The 19,606-nt window shown below is 56.1% G+C and overlaps 1 protein-coding gene across 6 annotated transcripts in view; it reads left to right on the top strand.

The window, feature by feature from the left end:
• CACNA1B (calcium voltage-gated channel subunit alpha1 B) overlaps nt 1-19,606 on the top strand; it is a 194,564-nt gene that overhangs the window by 89,436 nt on the left and 85,522 nt on the right. For all 6 annotated transcript variants that reach the window (XM_067040195.1, XM_067040194.1, XM_059073189.2 and 3 more), the window contains 5 exons: nt 246-377; nt 527-599; nt 10,022-10,139; nt 12,005-12,072; nt 14,934-15,040. In XM_067040195.1, coding sequence (XP_066896296.1) covers nt 246-377; nt 527-599; nt 10,022-10,139; nt 12,005-12,072; nt 14,934-15,040 — 498 coding nt within the window. The remainder of the gene's footprint in view (nt 1-245; nt 378-526; nt 600-10,021; nt 10,140-12,004; nt 12,073-14,933; nt 15,041-19,606) is intronic.

The raw sequence follows: 19,606 nt of genomic DNA, 5'->3' as shown, positions 1-19,606 counted from the left end.
GTGGGGGAGGGAGACCGGGGAGCGGGTGTAGGAGGCGACCGTGAGCTCAGCGCCGGGCCCTCGGCGCCTGCTGTCCCCGTGGGCGGGGGGCGGGCGCGGTCCGGACAGCTGGTCCGGGCCCCCGGCGCAAGCACTCTCCACGCGCCGAGTGTGGGGCCCTCGGGTCAGAAGGTGCCGGAAGCTGCAGGCGTGCGCCGTCCGTGGCGGGGCGTCCGGGCGCGCTGGGACCAGGCCGCTCCCCGCAGGTACTGGAGCTCCCTGCGGAACCTGGTGGTGTCGCTGCTCAACTCCATGAAGTCCATCATCAGCCTGCTCTTCCTGCTCTTCCTCTTCATCGTGGTCTTCGCTCTGCTGGGCATGCAGCTCTTCGGGGGCCAGTAAGTGAGGCCGGGCCCCGGGCTCCTCCCCCGCTCCCCTCCCTGGAGGTCCCGAGGGGGCGCCGCCGACACCAGACGCAGCCCGTCCGGGGGGCGGCCCTCCTGGTCCCGATGGAGCTGCCTCGGTCCAAGACCCTTGTTCCCCTCAGGTTCAACTTTCAGGACGAGACTCCGACGACCAACTTTGACACCTTCCCCGCTGCCATCCTCACTGTCTTCCAGGTGAGGCCCCCGCTCCCGGCTCGCGTCTGGCGCGTGGGGCCCTCCCTGCCCGCGTGCTTCCCCGTCAGCGCCTCCCCGGCGCCCGGGAGGGGCAGGCACGGCAGGCCTCCGACGTGCGCCGCGCCGGGCCCGGGTCGGGGGGAGCCGCCCGAGGAACAGGTGGACACCTGGGGAGGCCCTGGCTTCAGGCCGCCACTCACCTCTCTGCCCCCGAGACCTGGAACCGATCACAGCCGCCGTTGTCCGTTGAGAGTCGAGTGGAAAGCACTCCCCAGGCTTCTCCCTGCAACGGCGTGGCCCCGGCGGCCCCTCACTTTTCCTTTGTATCTGGAAACACGCCGCCCGCAGCCCCTGGGGACGCTGAGCCTTGGTTCCCTCTCGAGGACTCTCCCGGTTCAGCGCCGTCCCCCTCACAGAGCTGTGGCCCCCGGGTGCCCCACAACCGGCCTCCCCAGTGTGGTAACGCCCTCCGCCCCGTGAGCATCCTTCGCCACGTCTGAGGCCAAGCAGGACTGGCGGGGGCGGGGAGGGTGCCCACAGGCTGCAGGCGCTCTGGCCGGGGCCCCGCCTGCTCCGGGCCTCTGGGGCCGCTGGCGCTGCCCCCGGAGCCGACGCTGGAGCCACAGTGAGTGTAAGCAGAGGGGAACGCTGGGGCTCCCCTCCCAAAGGAAGGCGTCTTTCCAGGCGGCCGTTCGACCACACTAGACGCTTGCTGACAGAGTGACTCAGTCTAGTGACGTCACCCGCAAGCCCCCTCCCCCCCCCGGCCTGGGTGGAGCAGGGAGCTCTTTTCCCAGAGGCCCGTCTGCTCCCGGCCTGGCAGGACGCCAGACCCCGGGCTGTCATCGTTCTGCTTCCTGTCTGACCCCACTTTCGAGTCCTGTGGCTTCTCCCCCCCTGGGCTTTAAGGATCCAGTTGCCTGTCAGCGTACTACCCTTCGCGCCTTCTCCATCAGAAGCATCGCCAATGGCTTGACTGGCTCAGAGCTGGCGAAGCGTCCAGCCCTTTAAGGAGGCTGAGAGAGTGTTGAGGCTGGAGGAGGCCGAGAAGATGGCCAGGACCGACCGTTGGCCCAGCCGGGCCTGTAGCGCCCACAGGATGACGCCGGGCCGAGGGCCTGGGACCCAGGCTGGAGCCCCTGCTTCCGAGTGGGGTTGGGGAGGGGGCACCGAGAGGCACGCGACCAGGGGGAGGAGAGCTGCCCGACCACGGCCGCAGGTGGGGGGTGAGCCGCTCCTGAGAAACGGAAGCAGCGCACGAATGCGGGCGCCTTTAAGCCTCAGAGGGCTGAAGGAAGAGCTCGGCACAAAATCACGGAAGAAAACCACCTTGGAACTGAGCATCTCTGGTTAATGCGAAGGACAACTAAGTAACAACCCTAGAAGTAAAAGACACAGCTGTTTAAATAGACAGTGGAGGCTGAACGGTACACTGACGCGGTCCTCTCAAGGACGCGGAGGACCTGAGCCAGCTGCGGCTCAGAGGCAGAGAGAGAGGGTGCCAGCGATATTCCAGAAAGAGCTGAGACCTGGACACAGCCTGATACAGAGAAAATCTTAAAATCTGTTCTAGGAAGACAGATTTCCTGCAAAAGAACACCAGTCTGATGGCAGGCCTCTCGTGGCAATGATGGCAGAAGGTCTGGGAAAAGCGACTTTAAAATATCGGAGGACGGTCCCTGTTGGCCTGGAATTACCACTCCGAGAGCCGCAATTCGAGGTGGAAGAAAGACACATCCAGACGCAGATTCTGAGAGTCACACCCAACTGCTGAAAGCACTGCAGACACGGATACGGGTACGTTTAGGAGAGCGGATAAATGGGGGGGAAAGGTGCATTAACCCAAGGAGAAGCAGAAAACCTGGGCTATTTCAGAAATTGAATAGTTTCTGAATAACAATTGAATAATTGAAAAATCTACCTGCCCTGTGGAGATCACGCTGACAGTTTTACAAGTGAATTCTGCTGAATATTTAAGAAAGGTTACTCCAATTTTATACAGACGACTGCAGAGAAGTTAAAAAGGAAACACCCACCCTTTTATGAGACTGGAATAACCTTGATATGAAAACACTAGACAAGGGCAATATAAGAGAAGGAAAATATAGATTACTATCACACACAGAGAGACAAAACATCCTGAGGGAAATAAGAACTAATCCAATCTGGAGGTACTTAAAGATCATCTTTATGATCAACTTGAATTTATCCTAGAAATGCAAGATGATTTAACATTAGAAGGTCTATTAATGTAATTCATCATCTTAACAGGTTAAAGAAGGAAAAAAACCATGTATGATCAGAAAGAACATTTGAACTCTAGCAAAAGCACAGCCAAGCACCAGAGAGAGAGGCAGGTGAAACAAGACTGGCAAATTGTGTTGATTGTTGAAGCTGTGTGATGGCACGTAGGGCTACATTACACTCTCCACTTTGGATGTGTGAAACTGTCCATCATGAATTTTTTTTCTAAAAGAAAATCCCATGATAAAACCCAACACTCCTTGCAAATAAAAACCCTTAGCCGATTATGCTAGTATCAGTGGTCTTAGTGCGGTAGAATAAGAAAAAAATGAAATAAAATTTCTCAGGATTGCCAAGGAAGAAAGAAAAATGTCCTTATTTACAGATGAAATAGTTATATACACAGAACACTCATGGTGTCACTGCAGATGGAGTGGGACATTTTGGTTATCCATAGACAAAAACCTGGAGTTGGATTTCTACCCTGTAGCAGATTTGAATATCAGTTCCGATGAATTAAGACGTAAATGTGAAGAGCAACTCTGAAATTTTAGAACATACAGGAGAATAATGTTACTGACTGAAGGCAGGGAGAGCCTTCTTAAGGAGGATGTAAAAAAGCACAGATCATAAAGGAAAGCTTTGACAAATCTGGCTATTGAAATACAAATTTCTGTGCGTCAAAAGACAGCATAAGAAGGTCAAACAAACAAGTCATAGGCTGGGAGTAGATGTTTCCACAGCATTAGCTAATAACCAACAGCCAGAATAAATCGAAAACTTCCACAAATCAAAAAGGAAAGACAAATAATGCAGCAGGAATGGGCAAAGTGTGTAAGCAAGGAACTCGGGACAGGAAATTGGGCTGATGAGTCGACCTGTAAAAACCATCATCTGTTTACTTATAGTCAGGAAATGCAGAGCAAACCCACCTGTAAGTTTAGTTGAAATTGAGAAATCTAACAGCCTCAAGTTTTCGAGAAGATGTGGAGAAATGAGGATTCCTTTATGCTGTTCGTGGGTTGGTAGAACCACTTTGGAAAGTAATGTCACAGTATCTAACCCACCAGAACTCACACAACAGCAGTTCCTGTTGTGGGTACGTGCTCTGGAAGGTCCCTGGCCTAATGCACAGAGAGAGACCTGCGAGACCACCGCAGCAGCATCGTGTATGATAGCAAAAACACCGGAAACCTCTTGATTGTTCATCATCAGGAGGGTGGATAAGGAGGGTGTGTTCTATCAGTGCAGCAGGACCGTGAATTACCTGGAATTAACTGTATTAACGTGGATGACAAGCAATGTTAAGCTAAAAAAAAAAAAAAAAAAAAAAAAAAAAAAAAAAGCAAGATTTGGAATAATACAAAGCATATGATACTATTTAACTAATATTTAAAATTGAACTATAGTTGATTTACAGTGTTGTGTTCTGCTGTACAACAAAGTGATTCAGTTATACATATATATATATACATTCTTTTTTCCATTCCTTTCCATTATGGTTTAGCATATGATACTAAATATTTAATAAGGATGAAAACATCTTGTTTCAAAACATGTTGCATAACAATATTGTTTATGGTATATGTGGAAGTAAAGGTGTAAAAGCTTGCATGGGAATGTTTTAACACCAAATTCAGGGTGAGGTGGGCTTGGGGAGAGGAGGAATGAGGCTGGAGATTTCTACTGAGGGAACTTCAGCTACATTTTAAAGTTTTATTTCTTAAGCTGGGTAATGGGTACACAGAGCTTTAAATCTTATTCATTGTACCTTTCTGAATGTATGAAATGGTACATAATTTAAAATTAAATGGGTACAAAAAGATAAACTAAGTAGACCTCAACCAGAAGAAAGCTGGTGTAATGTTAACATCAGCCAAAATAGAAGTGAAAAAGAAGGTGAAAAAGAAGCTTTAGTAAAAATAAGGAAGTACATTACATAACAAGAAAAGGAAGATGCAGCCTAACAGCACGGCTCAAAAAACATACCAAGCAAAAACCGACAGAATTACAAGGAGAAATCAACAGTCCACCCTCTTTTAAGAGATTTATATTTCGATCAGACTGAAGGATGAAGCTGATAAGGGTTAGACAGGATGTAAAGGAGCTCATGGGCACAAGGGTCACCAACCGGCCGACGCACAGAACCTGCCAATTGATAGTGAATAAAATAGCCATCATTTGGGGCACAAGGAACATTTATAGAAATTGATCACTTGTTCAGTCGCTCCGGAAATTACAAGCGTTAAAGAATCGCACTCCTACAGTGCACATTCTTTTTTTAAAAAAATTATTTATTTTGTTTATTTTTCTTTGGCTGCGTTGGGTCTTTGTTGCTGCGTGTCGGCTTTCTCTAGTTGCAGCGAGCAGGCGCTACTCTTCGTTGAGGTGCGCAGGCTTCTCGTTGCGGAGCACAGGCTCTAGGCACGTGGGCTTCAGTAGTTGTGGCACGTGGGCTCAGTAGTTGTGGCACACGGGCTTAGTTGCTCTGTGGCATGTGGGATCTTCCGGGACCAGGGATCGAACCCATGTCCCGTGCACTGGCAGGCAGATTCCTAACCACTGCGCCACCAGGGAAGTCCAGCACATTCTTGATATTACTTAAATAAACAGAAAGCACTAGTAAATAGTCACTTAAGATCTTCCCCATATTTGAAAGCTGAGGGTTTGAGTTGAAGAAGACAGCACAGTGGACAGTACAGAATATTTAGAACTGAACAATAATTAGCAAAACTCATTGGATGAGTCTGAAGCAATACTTAGAGGAAAACTTAGAGTCTTAAAAGCAATTATCAAAATAAGAGAATGACTAAAATTAAATAAGTTAAGTACTCATCTTAAAAATCTAGAAAAAAAGAATAATAGAGTAAACCAAAGAGAAATTGAAAGCAGGAAAAAATGATGCTAAGAGCAGACATTAATGAAACATAAAACTAAGGTGCCAAGATAGCAAAATCCTAAAAAGCTCATTCTCAATAAGGCTAATAAAGTAGATAACTTTATAATAGCAAGACTGATCAAGAAAAAAAGCACAAATAAAAAGTATAGCCCAATGCAACAAACTAGTGAATATGATGAAAAAGAAGCAGACTCACAGATAAAGAGAATAAAAGAGTGGTTACCAGTGGGGAAAGGGGGGGGGCAATATAGGGGTAAGAGGTACAAACTATTATGTATAAAATAAGCTACAAGGATATATTGTACAATATAGGGAATATAGCCATATTTTATAATAACTATAAATGGCATATAACCTTTAAAAATTGTGAATCACTGTATTGTACACCTGTAACTTACATAATATTGTACATCAACTATACTTCAATAAAAAAATAATTTTTAAAAAAGTATAGCCCAAAATGGAGGTATAACTAACAGAAAAAGGGAGATATTTTTAAAATCCCCAAAGTATATTATGGCAACTTTATGCCAATAGGTTTGAAAACTTAGATGAAATGTGCACTTCTATAGGAAAACATCAGTTACTTACATTAACCCAAGAAGAAAAAAGAACTGGATAATTTTATAACCATTAAAGACATGGAATCCCTAGTCAAAAAGCTCTCTTCCTGCCTTCCTGCCTCCTGCCCAGGGCTTGGGGAGTTATAAGGTGAGTTTTGCCATGCCTTTAAGGAACAGATGATAATGGACTCAGACACTTCCAGAGAAGGGAAGAAACCATTTCATGGGGCTAGGACAACCTTGACCCCACAGCCCGGCAAAGACAATGTAAGGAAAGCAAAATGCAGACAGAGTGTGAGGTCTGTCAGCCAAAAAAACTGCAGGAGGCTGCAAATAAGAAGTGTTTGGGGGTCTTAAGAGTTGCAATTCAAGAGACACAGATTTGGCTAAAATAAAAAGAGTGTCCTGGGGAAGAGAAAGAGTTGGGGGCTTGTAAGGCAAAAGCCACGAGGCTGTGCTCTGACACAAGAAGGGAAATGTGTGTCCTTCAGGGATGGCTGTCACCAGGCGTTTTAGGGTAGGTGTCTGATAAGTGTCTTGAGTTTCTGACAGATGTTCTGGAGGCCTGCATTAGGACATTAAGTGGTCAAAAGATCAGATTCCATCCAGGCCTCCTGGCTCCATTTCGGAGAGCTCTCTCCTTCCACAGATCTGTGAGGCAGGGGCTTTGTTCTGTCTATTGAGGATCTCAAGCGCCTGAAGATTGCCTGACACACAGCAGGCAGGCACTCTAAGTGTTCGCTCAGTGAAGGTAGATGCAAATAGTCTCAAAGAGAATATTCAAAAATCAAATCCAATTGTGTGTAAAATAGAACCTCATGGCTAAACTGTGCTTTTCTCAGTAATACAATAATTAGTCAATGTAATTTCCTGATCTCTACAGTTTAAAAGAGAAAAATAAGCATATCAATAGATTTAGAAAGATAAAATATTGATATTATGATGAAAAACATGTTATACAAAGAACTTAAAATACTAAGGACTCAAAAAAAAAAAAAAACCAGGGCTTCCCTGGTGGTCCAGTGGTTGAGAGTCCGCCTGCCGATGCAGGGGACACGGGTTCGTGCCCTGGTCCGGGAAGATCCCACGTGCCGTGGAGCCTCTGGGCCCATGAGCCGTGGCCGCTGAGCCTGCGCGTCCGGAGCCTGTGCTCCGCAATGGGAGAGGCCACAACAGTGAGAGGCCCGCGTAACGCAAAAAACAAAACAACAACAACAACAAAAAAACACAGCTAGTTGGGTGGGTAGCTGCCCGACCATCTTTGAGCTGGGACATCCGTCTTCTCTTGTCTTTGGACTCAGAGTTGGGCTGAAACTTAAACCATTGTCTCTCCTTGTCAGCTGTGGGTCTTGGGACTTATTCTCCATGACCACAAGATATACCCAGACATCTCCTCCTGGTTCTGTTTCTCTGGAGAACCCAGACTAATACAGATTGAAAGCATAACCAAGGATATCTAGTACTCAGGCAGTTGAAGTCAATGTAATAAGAAAAAGATAGAGGTAGAAGGACTGGAAAGGAATAGACAAAATAGTTATTATTTACAAATGGTGTGATTATTTACATAGAAAACTCAAGAGAATCAATTAGAAATAATAAGAGAATTCATTGGTGCTGAACACAAGATCAACATAGGAAAAATAAAGCTTTTCTATATAACAGTATCATTCAATTAGAATATTCAATTAAAATGAAAGATTTCATTTACAGTAGTAATAAAAGCTATGTTATCCAGAAATAAATCCACAAAAAGTATGCGAGACCTTTACAGGTGAAATTATAAATTGTTATTAAAAGACCGAAAGAACTGAATACCTATGTTTATAAATGGGACGCCTTACTATGGTAAAGAGATCAGTTCTCCCTAATTTAATTTGTGATCCAAATCCCAACAGAACTGCTCTTGGAATTCAGCATATGGATTCTGTGGGAGAGTAAATGGCCAAGAATAGCCAGGACAGTTCAAGAAGGAGTGATGTGCCCCTCCATGTATCAAGACTTATTATAAAGCTACAGTAATGAAGATTGTGAGGTATAAAGACAAAGTATCAAAGAACAGACTAGAAAGCCCAGAAACCTGCCCAAGCCTATGTAGGAAGTTGGTCATATGAAAAAGATGGCATTTTAAATCAATGGGAGGGCGATGGGGTGGTCAAAAAACGAGCCTTCTGTGTGGGACAAAAGTAGGTCTTCATCCTCAGGTGTGCACAGAGCCGTAACCACAAGCTCTAGTTGGATTAGAGACCTAAAAGCCAAACTTTAAAATGATTTGAAGAAATATAGGAAAATTCTTTATGACCTTGGGATGGAGAGAGACTTCTTAAGGGGCAAAAAACAGAAACCATAAAGGAAAAGACGGATACATTTGACTTCATTAAAGTTCTTTATAATACAAAAAAAATTAGTTAAAAGCAAAAAGGAGACCAGCAGAACATTTTTCCAGGAGACGTTGCAGAGGGAGGACTAGTATATACAAGAATACATAAGGGAGTCGGTCAGAAAAGCTGAGTTATCAGAAATGCAAGCCAAAGCGTTGAAAAGGCCGCAGAAGGGAGATCTGAGCAGCCACTGGATACACGAGAAGATGTCCTGCCTGACTGGCTCCTCCGCTCGCCCCGCGGCCAGCCGGGAGCCATCAAAGGGTGTGACTGTGCTCAGTTTGGGACGAGGGTGTGAGGAAGACACAGCCTGCGTTGCTGGTGGGACTGTAATTTGGGAGAAGCCCTTTGGAAATGTCTAGTGAAGTCAAAGGTGTGCAGAACCTACGATCCAGCAGAACCAGTTCTAGACAAACTTCATGTTCCCAATGGGACACAGCGACAGAAACCCTCGGGAGCGCCTGTTGGGGAAGACGGGTGAGTACACGGAAGGAATCCATGCGGCACCTTCCACGAACAGTGGGTTTATATGTGCCCACACGGGTAAGCTTCACAGATCAAAGAGTGAATGAACGGAATGATGATGTAGTCTGACACACGCGTGAGCATGTTTAAAACACATGATGTATCTCGTTTATAGGTGTGTGTGTTGCGTGGTGTAGGACCACACAGATGGGAGCCCCCCACCCCCAGGTTCATGGTTGGGGTTGCCTGGCGAGGGCGATGGGGGCAGAGTAGGACCTGATGCGAATACGACAAAATGTTAGCAATTTCCATTCTGAGAGGCAGACACGCGAATGTCTGCTGCCTTATCCCCTTGTGCTTTCCCCAAACTACAAGCGAAAAAGAGGCACGTGTTTCCCGATGGGGCAAGGACGGCTTTTAGGTGCCCTCGTGGCCCGGACCCCCTGGGCCGGGGAGGCAGGAACCTGGAGGGGCAGAGGCCCTGCAGCTGTTGTCTGGCCGGGAGCAGCTTGCGCCCCTCTCTGAGCCTCAGTTTCCTCACTGGTGCGGCAGTGACCAGGCAGCTCTGGGGCCTGGGGAGCTCTGCCACGGTCTCCTCGCCCTCGCTCACCTTTCTCTCCTGCCGGGAGCTCCTTTTTCCATTCTTGGCAGAAACCCAGAGCATATTCATCTTATAAGGCTTGACCCAGCCCAGCAGCCATGTCCTTCTGGAAGTTTCTCTGGAGGCTCCTGGGCCGCCTTGACCATCATCCATGGACCTGTGTGTGCGCGCACTCGTGTGCCCACGGGCTCGTGGGGGGCGGGCGGGTGGGCGTGCGAGCGCGGGTGGCTGTGGGGACATGCCCCGGCTGCGCTCCCTCCCGCCCTCTGCAGATCCTGACTGGGGAGGACTGGAACGCCGTGATGTATCATGGGATCGAATCGCAAGGTGGAGTCAGCAAAGGCATGTTCTCGTCGGTTTACTTCATTGTCCTGACGCTGTTTGGGAACTGTATCCTTCTGCCGTCTGGGCCAGGGGGTCGGTGCGGTGCTTCCTGGGCCCGCTCTCCCCTCCCTCCCCAGGAGGACGGAGCTGGCGGTGGGCGGTGTGTGGGCGGCTGTCCCATGGAGGGCGGGCCGTGACGCGCCCCGCCCAGGAGCAGCTTGAGTTACAGATGAGCCTGAGGCCGGGCCGAGGCGCCCGAGGAAAGCGTGCGCAGCGCGTGGGGTGGCCCGAGGCAAGCAGTGAGGTCAGCAGCCTGAGGGCAGCCATCTATTTTGTTTTCACTTTAAGTGATTCCATTATTAAGTTGTGGCACGGGGCTTTTAAAAAAAACCCTCGCCCGTGGAAACGTCCTCCCTGCAGAGAAGCGCAGAAGAAGGTCTCCTGCGGAGGATGCTCCTCGGACTTGTGTTTCAGGGTCTGGGGTGCGGGACTCTGCGGGGTCAGGGCAAGCCCAGCCAGGGAGGCTCTGCCTCAGGCCTCCCTGACCGTGCTGCCCAAGTGGAGTGTGTCCCTGTCGCTGGGCCCCAAGGGGCATGGCCTTCGTCCTGCTCTCAGTGCAGCGAGGCCTCTGAGGGTGTCCACAGCTGTGGTCAGTGCCAGGAGGCAGCAGCCGACCTTGGCGTCCTGTCCCGTGGGCCCCACTGGGGCCCTGAGCAGGCCTGTCTAGAGGCACTGCCCTGGGATGTGGGTCCCCCCCTGAGTCCCAGGGCACCTCCTCGCCAGACAGGGGGCCTGACCCACAGGGGTCACCCAGAGCTGACGGCTGCTTGAGCCTGGCACTGCCCAGAGCCCCTGGGGTAACATGGGGCACAGGGCTGTCCGTGGGCGTCTGCCCCAGGAGCAGCAGGGTCCCAGGCGGTTCGGCTGTCACAGCCGAGGGGAAGGGGCCGCTGGCATTGAGCGGGCGGAGGACAGCCCGTGGCAAAGGCCTGCCTGCCCGTCGTCACTGTGGAGGGCACCCGCCCGCGGGGACCAGGGGTGGGCCTGGGTCTGCGGGGGCAGTACAGGGGTGAGGCACCGAGGGCTGGGGACGGGGCGGGGAGGGGGCAGCGCAGGGACGACAGTGCTGCCTGAGGTGGGGAGAGGTGGCTCCTGCGGCGGGAAAGCGGAAGGGATTCAGGTCGGTGGCCGCGCAAGGGCCTGAGCCTGCAGAGTTCAGGTGGGCGGGGCAGGGCCGTTGGGCCCCCCGACCCTGGGACCCCAGGGAGTTACCTACCCTCTGTGGCCTTTGTTTCCTCATTTCTGACTGGGGGCCATAGGAGCACCTCGTCGCAGCTCCCGGGGGCCCAGTGGGAGGAGGCTTTGGAGGCGGCGGCCGGCGGCCGGGCACTCCCGTGGCATCTGCCGTCCGCATCTTCTTGCTGCTCTGGGGAGGGGCACCTCGAGGGAGGGGTCCCAGGACTCGGCTTTGGTAAAGGAAGGTGGGAACGGAGCCTTGCCAGGAAGCTGGTCCGTCGGTGGTCTCTGCTCACGGGACCCAAAGGTGCCGGGGCCCACATGCAGCCTGGGTGCTTGTTGGGAGAGGTGGGGACAGAGTGGGCGGCCCTTGTGCCCTCCTAGGAGGCAAAGGCAGATTAATCCAACACAGCGCGAGCTTCCGGCCTGGAGCGTCGGCCCTGAAGAGGTGGCCGGGGAAAGGGGTGGTGTGGGCTTTCGAGGAGGCCGGGCGATGTGAGCTTGCATGAAGGAGGCCGGGTGGAGGCCAGCGGGCTGGAGGGCCGGGGGTGGGGGCACGTGGCCACCAAGGAAGGAGGCCGAGGCTGCTCAGGGCCTGGGGAGATGGGCCCCTGTGTTGTCAGAGGAAGCTGTGGTCTGGCCCTGGGAGAGGCTGTGGGTCAGAGGGCTTCCCTTCCTTAGCTGGAGCCGACCAGACACCCTGCTGAACGTCTTCCTGGCCATCGCCGTGGACAACCTTGCCAACGCGCAGGAACTGACCAAGGTGTGTAGGTAGGGACCCACCTGCAGCCTAGGTATGGGCGGGGTGGGGGGTGGGGTCAATCCGTGTCACTCTGGATGAGGCTGCAGAGCCGTGAGGAGGGCCAGGACCTGGGTTAAGGACCAGGCGACCGCTGTCCGGGGGTGTCTCCTCCGGGCCCTGGACAGGCAGGGCTGTGGGGAAATGGCATCGAGGAGGTAGGCAGAAAGCGATGCCGGGAAGGCAGATGACCATGAGGGCAGCTCCCAGGAAGCCGAGGCCTGGGAAGAATGCCCAGAAAGGCAGAGGAGGCGTGGGAGCAGGTGGTGGATGACAGGGTGCGGACCAGAGAGGGGCCTGGGAGATGGGGGCCAGGCTGCCCTGGTCTCAGGAGTGAGACGGATCAGGAGGTGGGCCCTGGGGGCCATCCGGTCTGAAGACCCGAGAGGGCGGTGAGGGACCCCTGTGGTCAGTGTCCGGTGTGGATGGTTGAGCTCAGGCTGTCACCGGGCAGTGCTGTCCTCAGAATCGGGGCCAGGCTGGTGCTGGCGGAGCAGTCGGTGCCTGTTCTCAGCAAGTCTGCGCCCCAGCGGGACGGCTTCCCCTCCAGGCTGTACCCGGTGGGGGTCGTCTGATAGTCGGCTCTCATCCTTGAGCCTGGTGGGGGATGTGCTTACACACGTCCCCCCTGTGGTTTCCCTCCGGATGACACAAGCCCCTGCCTGGTTACCGTCACCCTCTCTGCCCTGGGCAGTGAAGGCGGCCCGCTGTTTCAGCCTCAGGCTGGCGCCTGGACGAGCCCGGCTCCCCGTGCAGAGGGCGCTCCTGCTGGTCAGGGGCTCTGAGAAGGCGCTGCTCCTCGCAGGCACGCGCGTACCTGCTCCGTACGCCGGGCCTGTGCCTGTGCGCGCACCTGTGTGGGGGGTGCCTGTGCGCTCGCGCCCGCCGTCCCTGACAGCCTCCCGCTTGTGTTGCACCCACTCCAGTCTAGCGCATCCTAAGACTCTTAACGCTGTCCCCGTTCCGGGGCTTGACTCGGGCCTTCCCTGGCGAAGGCAGGCGGCAGAGATGCAGGTGTGCCCCGGTGCTCCTGACCGCGCGCTGCGCAGGTGCCCTGCTGCCCCAGCCGGCTCCCGGGGAGGAGTGCTCCACGGGGGCGGCCCGTGCACTGTGCCTCCCCCCACTGCCTAGCTGGGCTGGGGCAGTGCCTGTGGGCCTGGACTCCCCCCACTTCTCCTGGGTGCCGGCTTCTGAGGAGTGGGAACCCCACCGGCGTGCCCATTTCCGTTGTCAGCCAGTTCCTAGACCGCACCTTGCCATTCAGGAGGGGCTGGAGAATGGCCCAAGCGCCTGGCCGGGGGGACCCGTGCAACCACAGAGCACTTCTCGGGGTCAGGATTTACAGGACCACGTGAGCTAGGGGTGCCCAGCAGCATCGCTGGTCTGGCACCAGCTGTCCTGGGCTGGGTGAGCTTGAGTTCAAAGCTCTCACTGCCCCTTCAAGGTTGTCAGTGGGTGAGGACATACTGACAGGCCGTGTCCTTGGGGCCCTGCATCCATGCACAGACCATAGGTGGTGGCCCCTTTGGGCCAACTGCCCTAATTCAGGAATTTCCTTGCTTTGGGTGTTGGGGCAGGTGGACGCCTGTCTGTGTCAGGCTATGGGGCATTCCTGGGCTGGCCAAGAGACCAAAGGGCAGATACTCCCTCCTTTACAGTCCCACAAATATATGGTAGCATCATTTATTTTCAAGTGGAAATAAACTCACGTCGAGTTTGTTTGTAGAACGCCAGTTGGAGTGATTTGAGGGCTGTAGACCAGGATGGAGCCCATAGCTGGAGGAACGACGTCTCTAGGGTGCTCCGTGGTGGGTGTAGCTCTGCCTCCCCTCTGAGGCCTGAAGTTTGAATGTCTCTTCTCTATGGTGGGAAACCTTCAGACCACTAATAGGGGGCTTAGTTGCCATTACTGTGCCTCTAAAAGCAGATTCAAGGACAATTGGGGACATGTTAGGAATGCCAGTTCCCAGGGCAGCCAGGTGGGCCCAGGGTTGGGGTAATGGGGGATATAAGGGTGGTCCCAGTGATCTAGCTGGACGACACAGGCTGGTTTCCCTCCCAGGGCCCGTAGACTCAGCCTAGAGCTGTTTGTCTAGATCTGAGGAGCAGATCATGTTGCTTTTGCCTAGTGACATGGGGCCAGGGCTGGAGCGTCTGGATGTCCACTCCCTTCCCATGGAGAGGGCAGAGGCAGGGCACCCGGCTGGCAGAGAGCCATGGGGCTCCTCTCCAGGAACTCAGTGGGGAAGGGAACACAGGGCCAGGCGTGGTCACAGGTAGACAGATGTGAGCCGACGAGTCCGGGTGGAAAAGCTCAAAGGCTGCAAGGTGGCCCCACTAGGCACATTCCCGGTGGCGGTTCCTGTGGGTGGTGCAGGGTGGGGAGCCTGCCCCTCGCCCTGGCTCAGCACTCTGGGGCAGAGTCTGGCTTCGTTCCAGTGTGACAAGTGCTCTGGGTGGCGGAGGGGGGGCGGCGAGACGGGGGGAGCAGGTGGGAATGAAGGAGGGGTGGGTTTGCATTCTGACGCAATGAGACTAACGCGTGGAAATGGGTCCCTGGGGCCGGAGTTCTGGAGTGGGGCTGTCAGCTGTGAGCGCCCCAGGAAGGGGTGCTGACACACAAACCCTGGGGACTGTTGCCTGCAGACGTGGGCGTAGCAGGGGTGTCTGGAGCACGGGTGGGTCGTGCTAAGGCAGGAGCTGGCTTCCTGGCCCACTGGCTCAGGAGGCAGGAAGGACTCAGAGGCTTCAGGCTGAAGAGCTGGTGGCATCGGAGTGGACACAGCACTCTCAGGCTAGCTACACATTTCTGTCTGTCCAAACAGGATGAAGAGGAGATGGAAGAAGCAGCCAACCAGAAGCTTGCTCTGCAAAAGGCCAAAGAAGTGGCTGAAGTCAGCCCCATGTCTGCCGCCAACATCTCCATCGCCGCGTAAGGCTCTCGGAGCGGGTTGTGGGTGGTGGCAGAAGCAGAGCCCGGCTCCCCCCGGGCCTCCTCAGGGGCCCTCGCCGTGGCTGGAGCTGTTAGGACACGGCCCCTCCCCGGGAGCTGAGATGCGGGGGAATGGCGCTCCTCCCCTGCGGGGGCCTCTGAGCAAAGAGACCACCAGGTAAAGCCTCGCCACTTCTCCCCGCCGGGGTGAGAGCGCCGTGTGGCAACGCCGGGGGTGGGAGTGACCGCGGAAGGCGGCCCCCTGGACAGTCTCGGGCAGCGCCAGGGACTGGGTGTGTCTGACTTACACACCGCCTTTCAGCAGTGTGTTTTGTGAGCCGGAAGATTCAAGGGGTTACTTCAGCAGCCCAAGAGACTTAACGCAGCTTCCAATAGTAGCGAGTTCTGGTGTTGGGACGGGGTGGAGAGGGGGCCTCTCTGACGAGCAGGGGTGCAGGCGGGGCTGAGACTTCCGTAGGGGACTCTGGCCACCCCGAGCCAGCTGAGAGCGCGGCTGGGGGCGCTATGGATGTCGGAGCTGGGACAGAGCGCCCCAGCGCAGGGCCAAAAGCCGCGGTGGGCCGGGGGGCGTTGGCCCCTGGGGGAGGCAGGAAAGTCTGGCCCGATCCCGGTCACTGGGTGGCCGTGAGAGAGCACAGAGGGGCTCGGGGCCGGGCTGAGCCCGCCCTGGGGCTACTGCCCCTGCCTTCCGGCCTGCTCAGCAGCCCCCACCACGGCTCCACCGCCACCCCCGCCCGCTCCACGGGCCCCAGCTCTGCAGCTGCTTCCCTCTCCTGTGCACACTGTGCTGCGGGGTCGGAGCACCCCAGGCCCATCTGTGGTGACACAGGCACTGGTGCTGGGAGTGCGCTGGCACGTGGATGCGTTTGTGGGAGTGGGAGCATGTACACGCCCGGGTGAGGGTGCGTCTTAGCAGCCCCGTTCTCGCCTGGAAGAGTCACAGGGCCATGGCCTGTTTTCTAGGAGGGTGTTTGCAGAGCACCTGTCTCTAAGTGAGCAGAAAGTGCTGGCCTTTGGGGGAGAAGAAGCAAAGGGAGGTCCCAGGCCCTGGGGGTCCAGGCAGGGGTGTAGGGGGCCTGCAAGGAGCCAGGCAGGACACAGCCGCCATCATTCCAACAGCTGCCGGGGGCTCAGTGCCCAGCTGTTCTGGAGTTCTGTTGTGTGGCCAATGCACCTGCTCGGTCTGCTGGGCCCTGGGCTTGCTGTGACCTGGTTACTTCCTGAGCTGCGTAAGCTGCTGGCGGTCTGCATAGAGGGCGTGGCTGGTGACTGACCCACTTACTCACGTGGGCCCTGTGGAGTTTCCGTGTAACTTTTGCCTTCCTGCCGTTCTGGAGGGGAGCGTGGTGCCCTGTGTCCTCTGCTGCTGCTCGGGGCTGCCCATTCCTTGGGGATGTGCGGCCGGGTGTCCATTCCCACCTGGGCTGGGACCTCAGAGGCGAGGGGCCCTCAGGACAGCCACGGGGAGCTTGTCAGGACACCAGAGAGGGAAGTTTGGATGTCCTTCCTCTTCCTCCGCCCCCATCCCCGTTTGGGACGTTGCTGTGCAGGAAGCCGGCTGTAGACCTGCGTCTCCGGGGCCCGGGGGACACCTGGCGCTGTCCCTCACAGCAGGCCCTGAGCTCGGTGCCGGCCCATCCCTGTCACGGCCAACCTGGGGTGTGTCCAGGCATCGGCCCTCGCGTCCCGCTCTTGGGCCAGCCGTGGGTCCTGCGGCCTCCCCCGGGACGCGGCTTTGGGCCTCGTCCTCAGCCCGTCTCCGTTGCACGCACGGTGGGTCTGATGTGACTGCTGGAGCTCCCACTCCCAGGTGTGGCGGGGGCTGGGTGTGAGGGCCACCGCGCCGGGTTGTTTGCTTCCCTCCACTGGGCGGCGACATCTGAGGGCAGGAGCCGTGCCCCTGCGCCTGTCTGTCCCGTCTGCCCCGACGGTTCCCTGCTCTGCTGGCGGCACCGGCCTCTCCGTGTTCACTTCTCTGCCTGAGCCTCTGAGGTGGTGGGAGAGGCTCCGTGGGACCCCGCCCTGACCTGCTCCCGCAGGGGCGCTGTGTGGGCTGTGAGACGGGGGCCTGGCCGAGATGCGCGCCGTGAGCCTCTGACGCTCAGGGCGCCTTTCGTGTCCGTGGTGTTTGAGCGGCTCCGTAGGCCATGCCCGAGCGGACGGAGGCTCTGTTACGGACCCTCCTCAGAGGGGCGCCCGAGTCCCCTAGAGCCGCTGGGGCTCCAGTGTCCTTGGCCTCAGGGGCCAGTCCCCTCAGCCTCCTGGGAGCGGGGGACGCTCGGGCTGATGCGGCCCTTCTGGCTCTCGGCCGTGTCAGCCTCGACGTCACTGGGACTCGCGAGTGCCGGTGCCCAGGGCCCCTCCCGCACGCGGGTTCACACTCACACACGCTTGCTCTGACCCTTGTCCTCTTAACGTTCACGGTCTCAGTCACGCTCACGCCAGCTCACATGCTCGTTCACAAGCTCACACACTCCGCCACGCGCACCGCTTTGCGCACTCTCCTGTATACGCATGCCTGTCGGCGCGCAGGCAGGTGAGCTGCTTTGAGCTCCTCACAAATGCTTGTCGACTCAGCCTTGAGAAGGCAGCGCTGGGGACCCGCCTGGTCCTCCCCTGGGAGGGAAATGACTGTAAAGAGATCTATGGTTTCTCTGTATTGGTTTTGGAAAAGCTTCCGGAAAGACACTTCCAGAAGGACACTTAAGGGAAGATGGGCTGGTGGTGGAGCCCGTTTGCCCCTGGGGAGGCGGGTGGTGACCTGGTGGCACTGCCTTAGAGCCCGGGGAGCTGAGGGGCCAGGGCGGCTCGGGGGCTGAGCACGGCGCTCAGGAAGCAGGGCCCAGGTGAGACCGGAGGCAGACAGCGCCCCCGCGTCAGCCGGCTCCTCTCTGCCTCGAAGGCCAGGGGACCACAGGGGGGAGCCCTCCCTGGCGCCAGGTCCGGCGGGGGCGGGGGGGGGGGCCGATCAGAACGGCCGACGAGTGGCGCCCGCTCTTTCCAACCCCGCTGCCCTTCCAGGGGCCGTGTGCGCAGAGCTGCGCTGGACGGCCCAAGATGACGCTCTTGCCCTCCAGCCGTGGGGGTCGCTGCTCTGTGGGTGCTCTTTCTTTCTCAGCTTCTCTTTTACCCCGAGGTCTCGGCTGGCCTCATTCTGCTAGAAGCATCCCTGGCCTCCTGCCTGGACGCACTCTGCAGCCTGCGCCCTGACCCGATGCGGTTCACACCGCTCTAGTGTCTCTTGGCACTCTCTCTGGTGTTCTCACTTGTGTTTTGTTTTGTTTCTTGCATGTGCAGTTTTGTAAAGCAAACTCGAGGTACTGTATCTCGCAGCTCATCTGTCTCCAGCGTAACCTCACCGTGAGTCTCTCTGCTACAATTTCCATCTGTGGCTTCGTGATAACTACACGCCAACGCCTTCTGTCCGCCCCTAACTCTGCTTCCCACTTCAAGCCATTCGCTTCAGGGGGCAGCTCCAGGCCCACATCCCGCAGCCCGGCCGGGGACGGCGGGCACACTTCCTGACGCCCTCACGTCCTGCTCGTGGGATCAGGCTCTCTGGGCTCAGCCCCTCCTCCTCTCCCTCCTGGTCTCTGTCCTCCTGCCTGTCTGTCCCTGTGCTGTCACTCTGGTGTCTTGAGCAGATCTGCTGCTTCTCCTGAGGTGACCACCACTGGGTGCCTCTGGGGCTGTCTCCTTGTGGCTCCCACGAGGTCGAGATTGCTCAGGGGCTCAGGACATCCGTGGGGTCCTCCTGCTCCGCCCTGCCTTGCTGGGGAGGGGGCGTCTCTGGGACCCTTAGGAAGTCTTGTTCTCATGAGAGCGGAGCTTCTCCCTGCTCGTGAGGCTTCCGGAGACCAGCCAAAGCCTGAGGTAGGGCCATAGAAACCCCAGGGTGGCCCTGCTTTGGGTGACACCAGTCTGACTGTCCCAGGGGCTTCTTCCTGCGGGTGAGAAGTCCCTGGAGATGGCCAGGTGCCCTCTCCGTGTCCTGGTGGTGATGGGCGCTCCTGCTGTCCCTGAACCCCTGCCCCGTTACTTGGCCGGCACACAGCTGGGCTCGGTGCTCTCACAAGCACGCGGACCTGCTGGCTGTTGGGCCCCCGATGTCCGTGGGGTAAGAAGGCTGGATCCTGAACGACTGATTCCCAGGGCGGCATAAGATGCGGGCGTAGGTACCAACGCTGTTGTACGTGGGCTGCTTCACGTGGTCACAGCTGGGGGTGACTGAGGGGTGACTGGCTTCCTCAGCAGGGAGACCTCAAAGCAGGGCCATGCCTCAGAGGCTCCTTCTGAACCCCGTCGGCACGTCTGGGTCAGGGCGGCAGGGCCGGGCTCTGCCTGCAAGCCGGGCTGGACGCGCTGGGGGCGGCTGGACCCTGTGCCCCCTTCGGGAGTGCGTTTAGACGCGGCCTTCGCCTGGGTCAGCGTCCTCTGCCACGCCGCACTGCAGGTCAGAGCGCAGCCCGCCCCGCACATGCTGGAGCCGCCTGCGAGCTCGGTGGACACACAGAGCGTGAGAGGCGAGCGCTGGCCACGCTGCGC

The sequence above is a fragment of the Kogia breviceps genome, chromosome 8 (assembly GCF_026419965.1).
Source record: "Kogia breviceps isolate mKogBre1 chromosome 8, mKogBre1 haplotype 1, whole genome shotgun sequence".
NCBI lineage: Eukaryota > Metazoa > Chordata > Mammalia > Artiodactyla > Physeteridae > Kogia > Kogia breviceps.
This window is presented reverse-complemented; position numbering and strand designations above follow the sequence as displayed.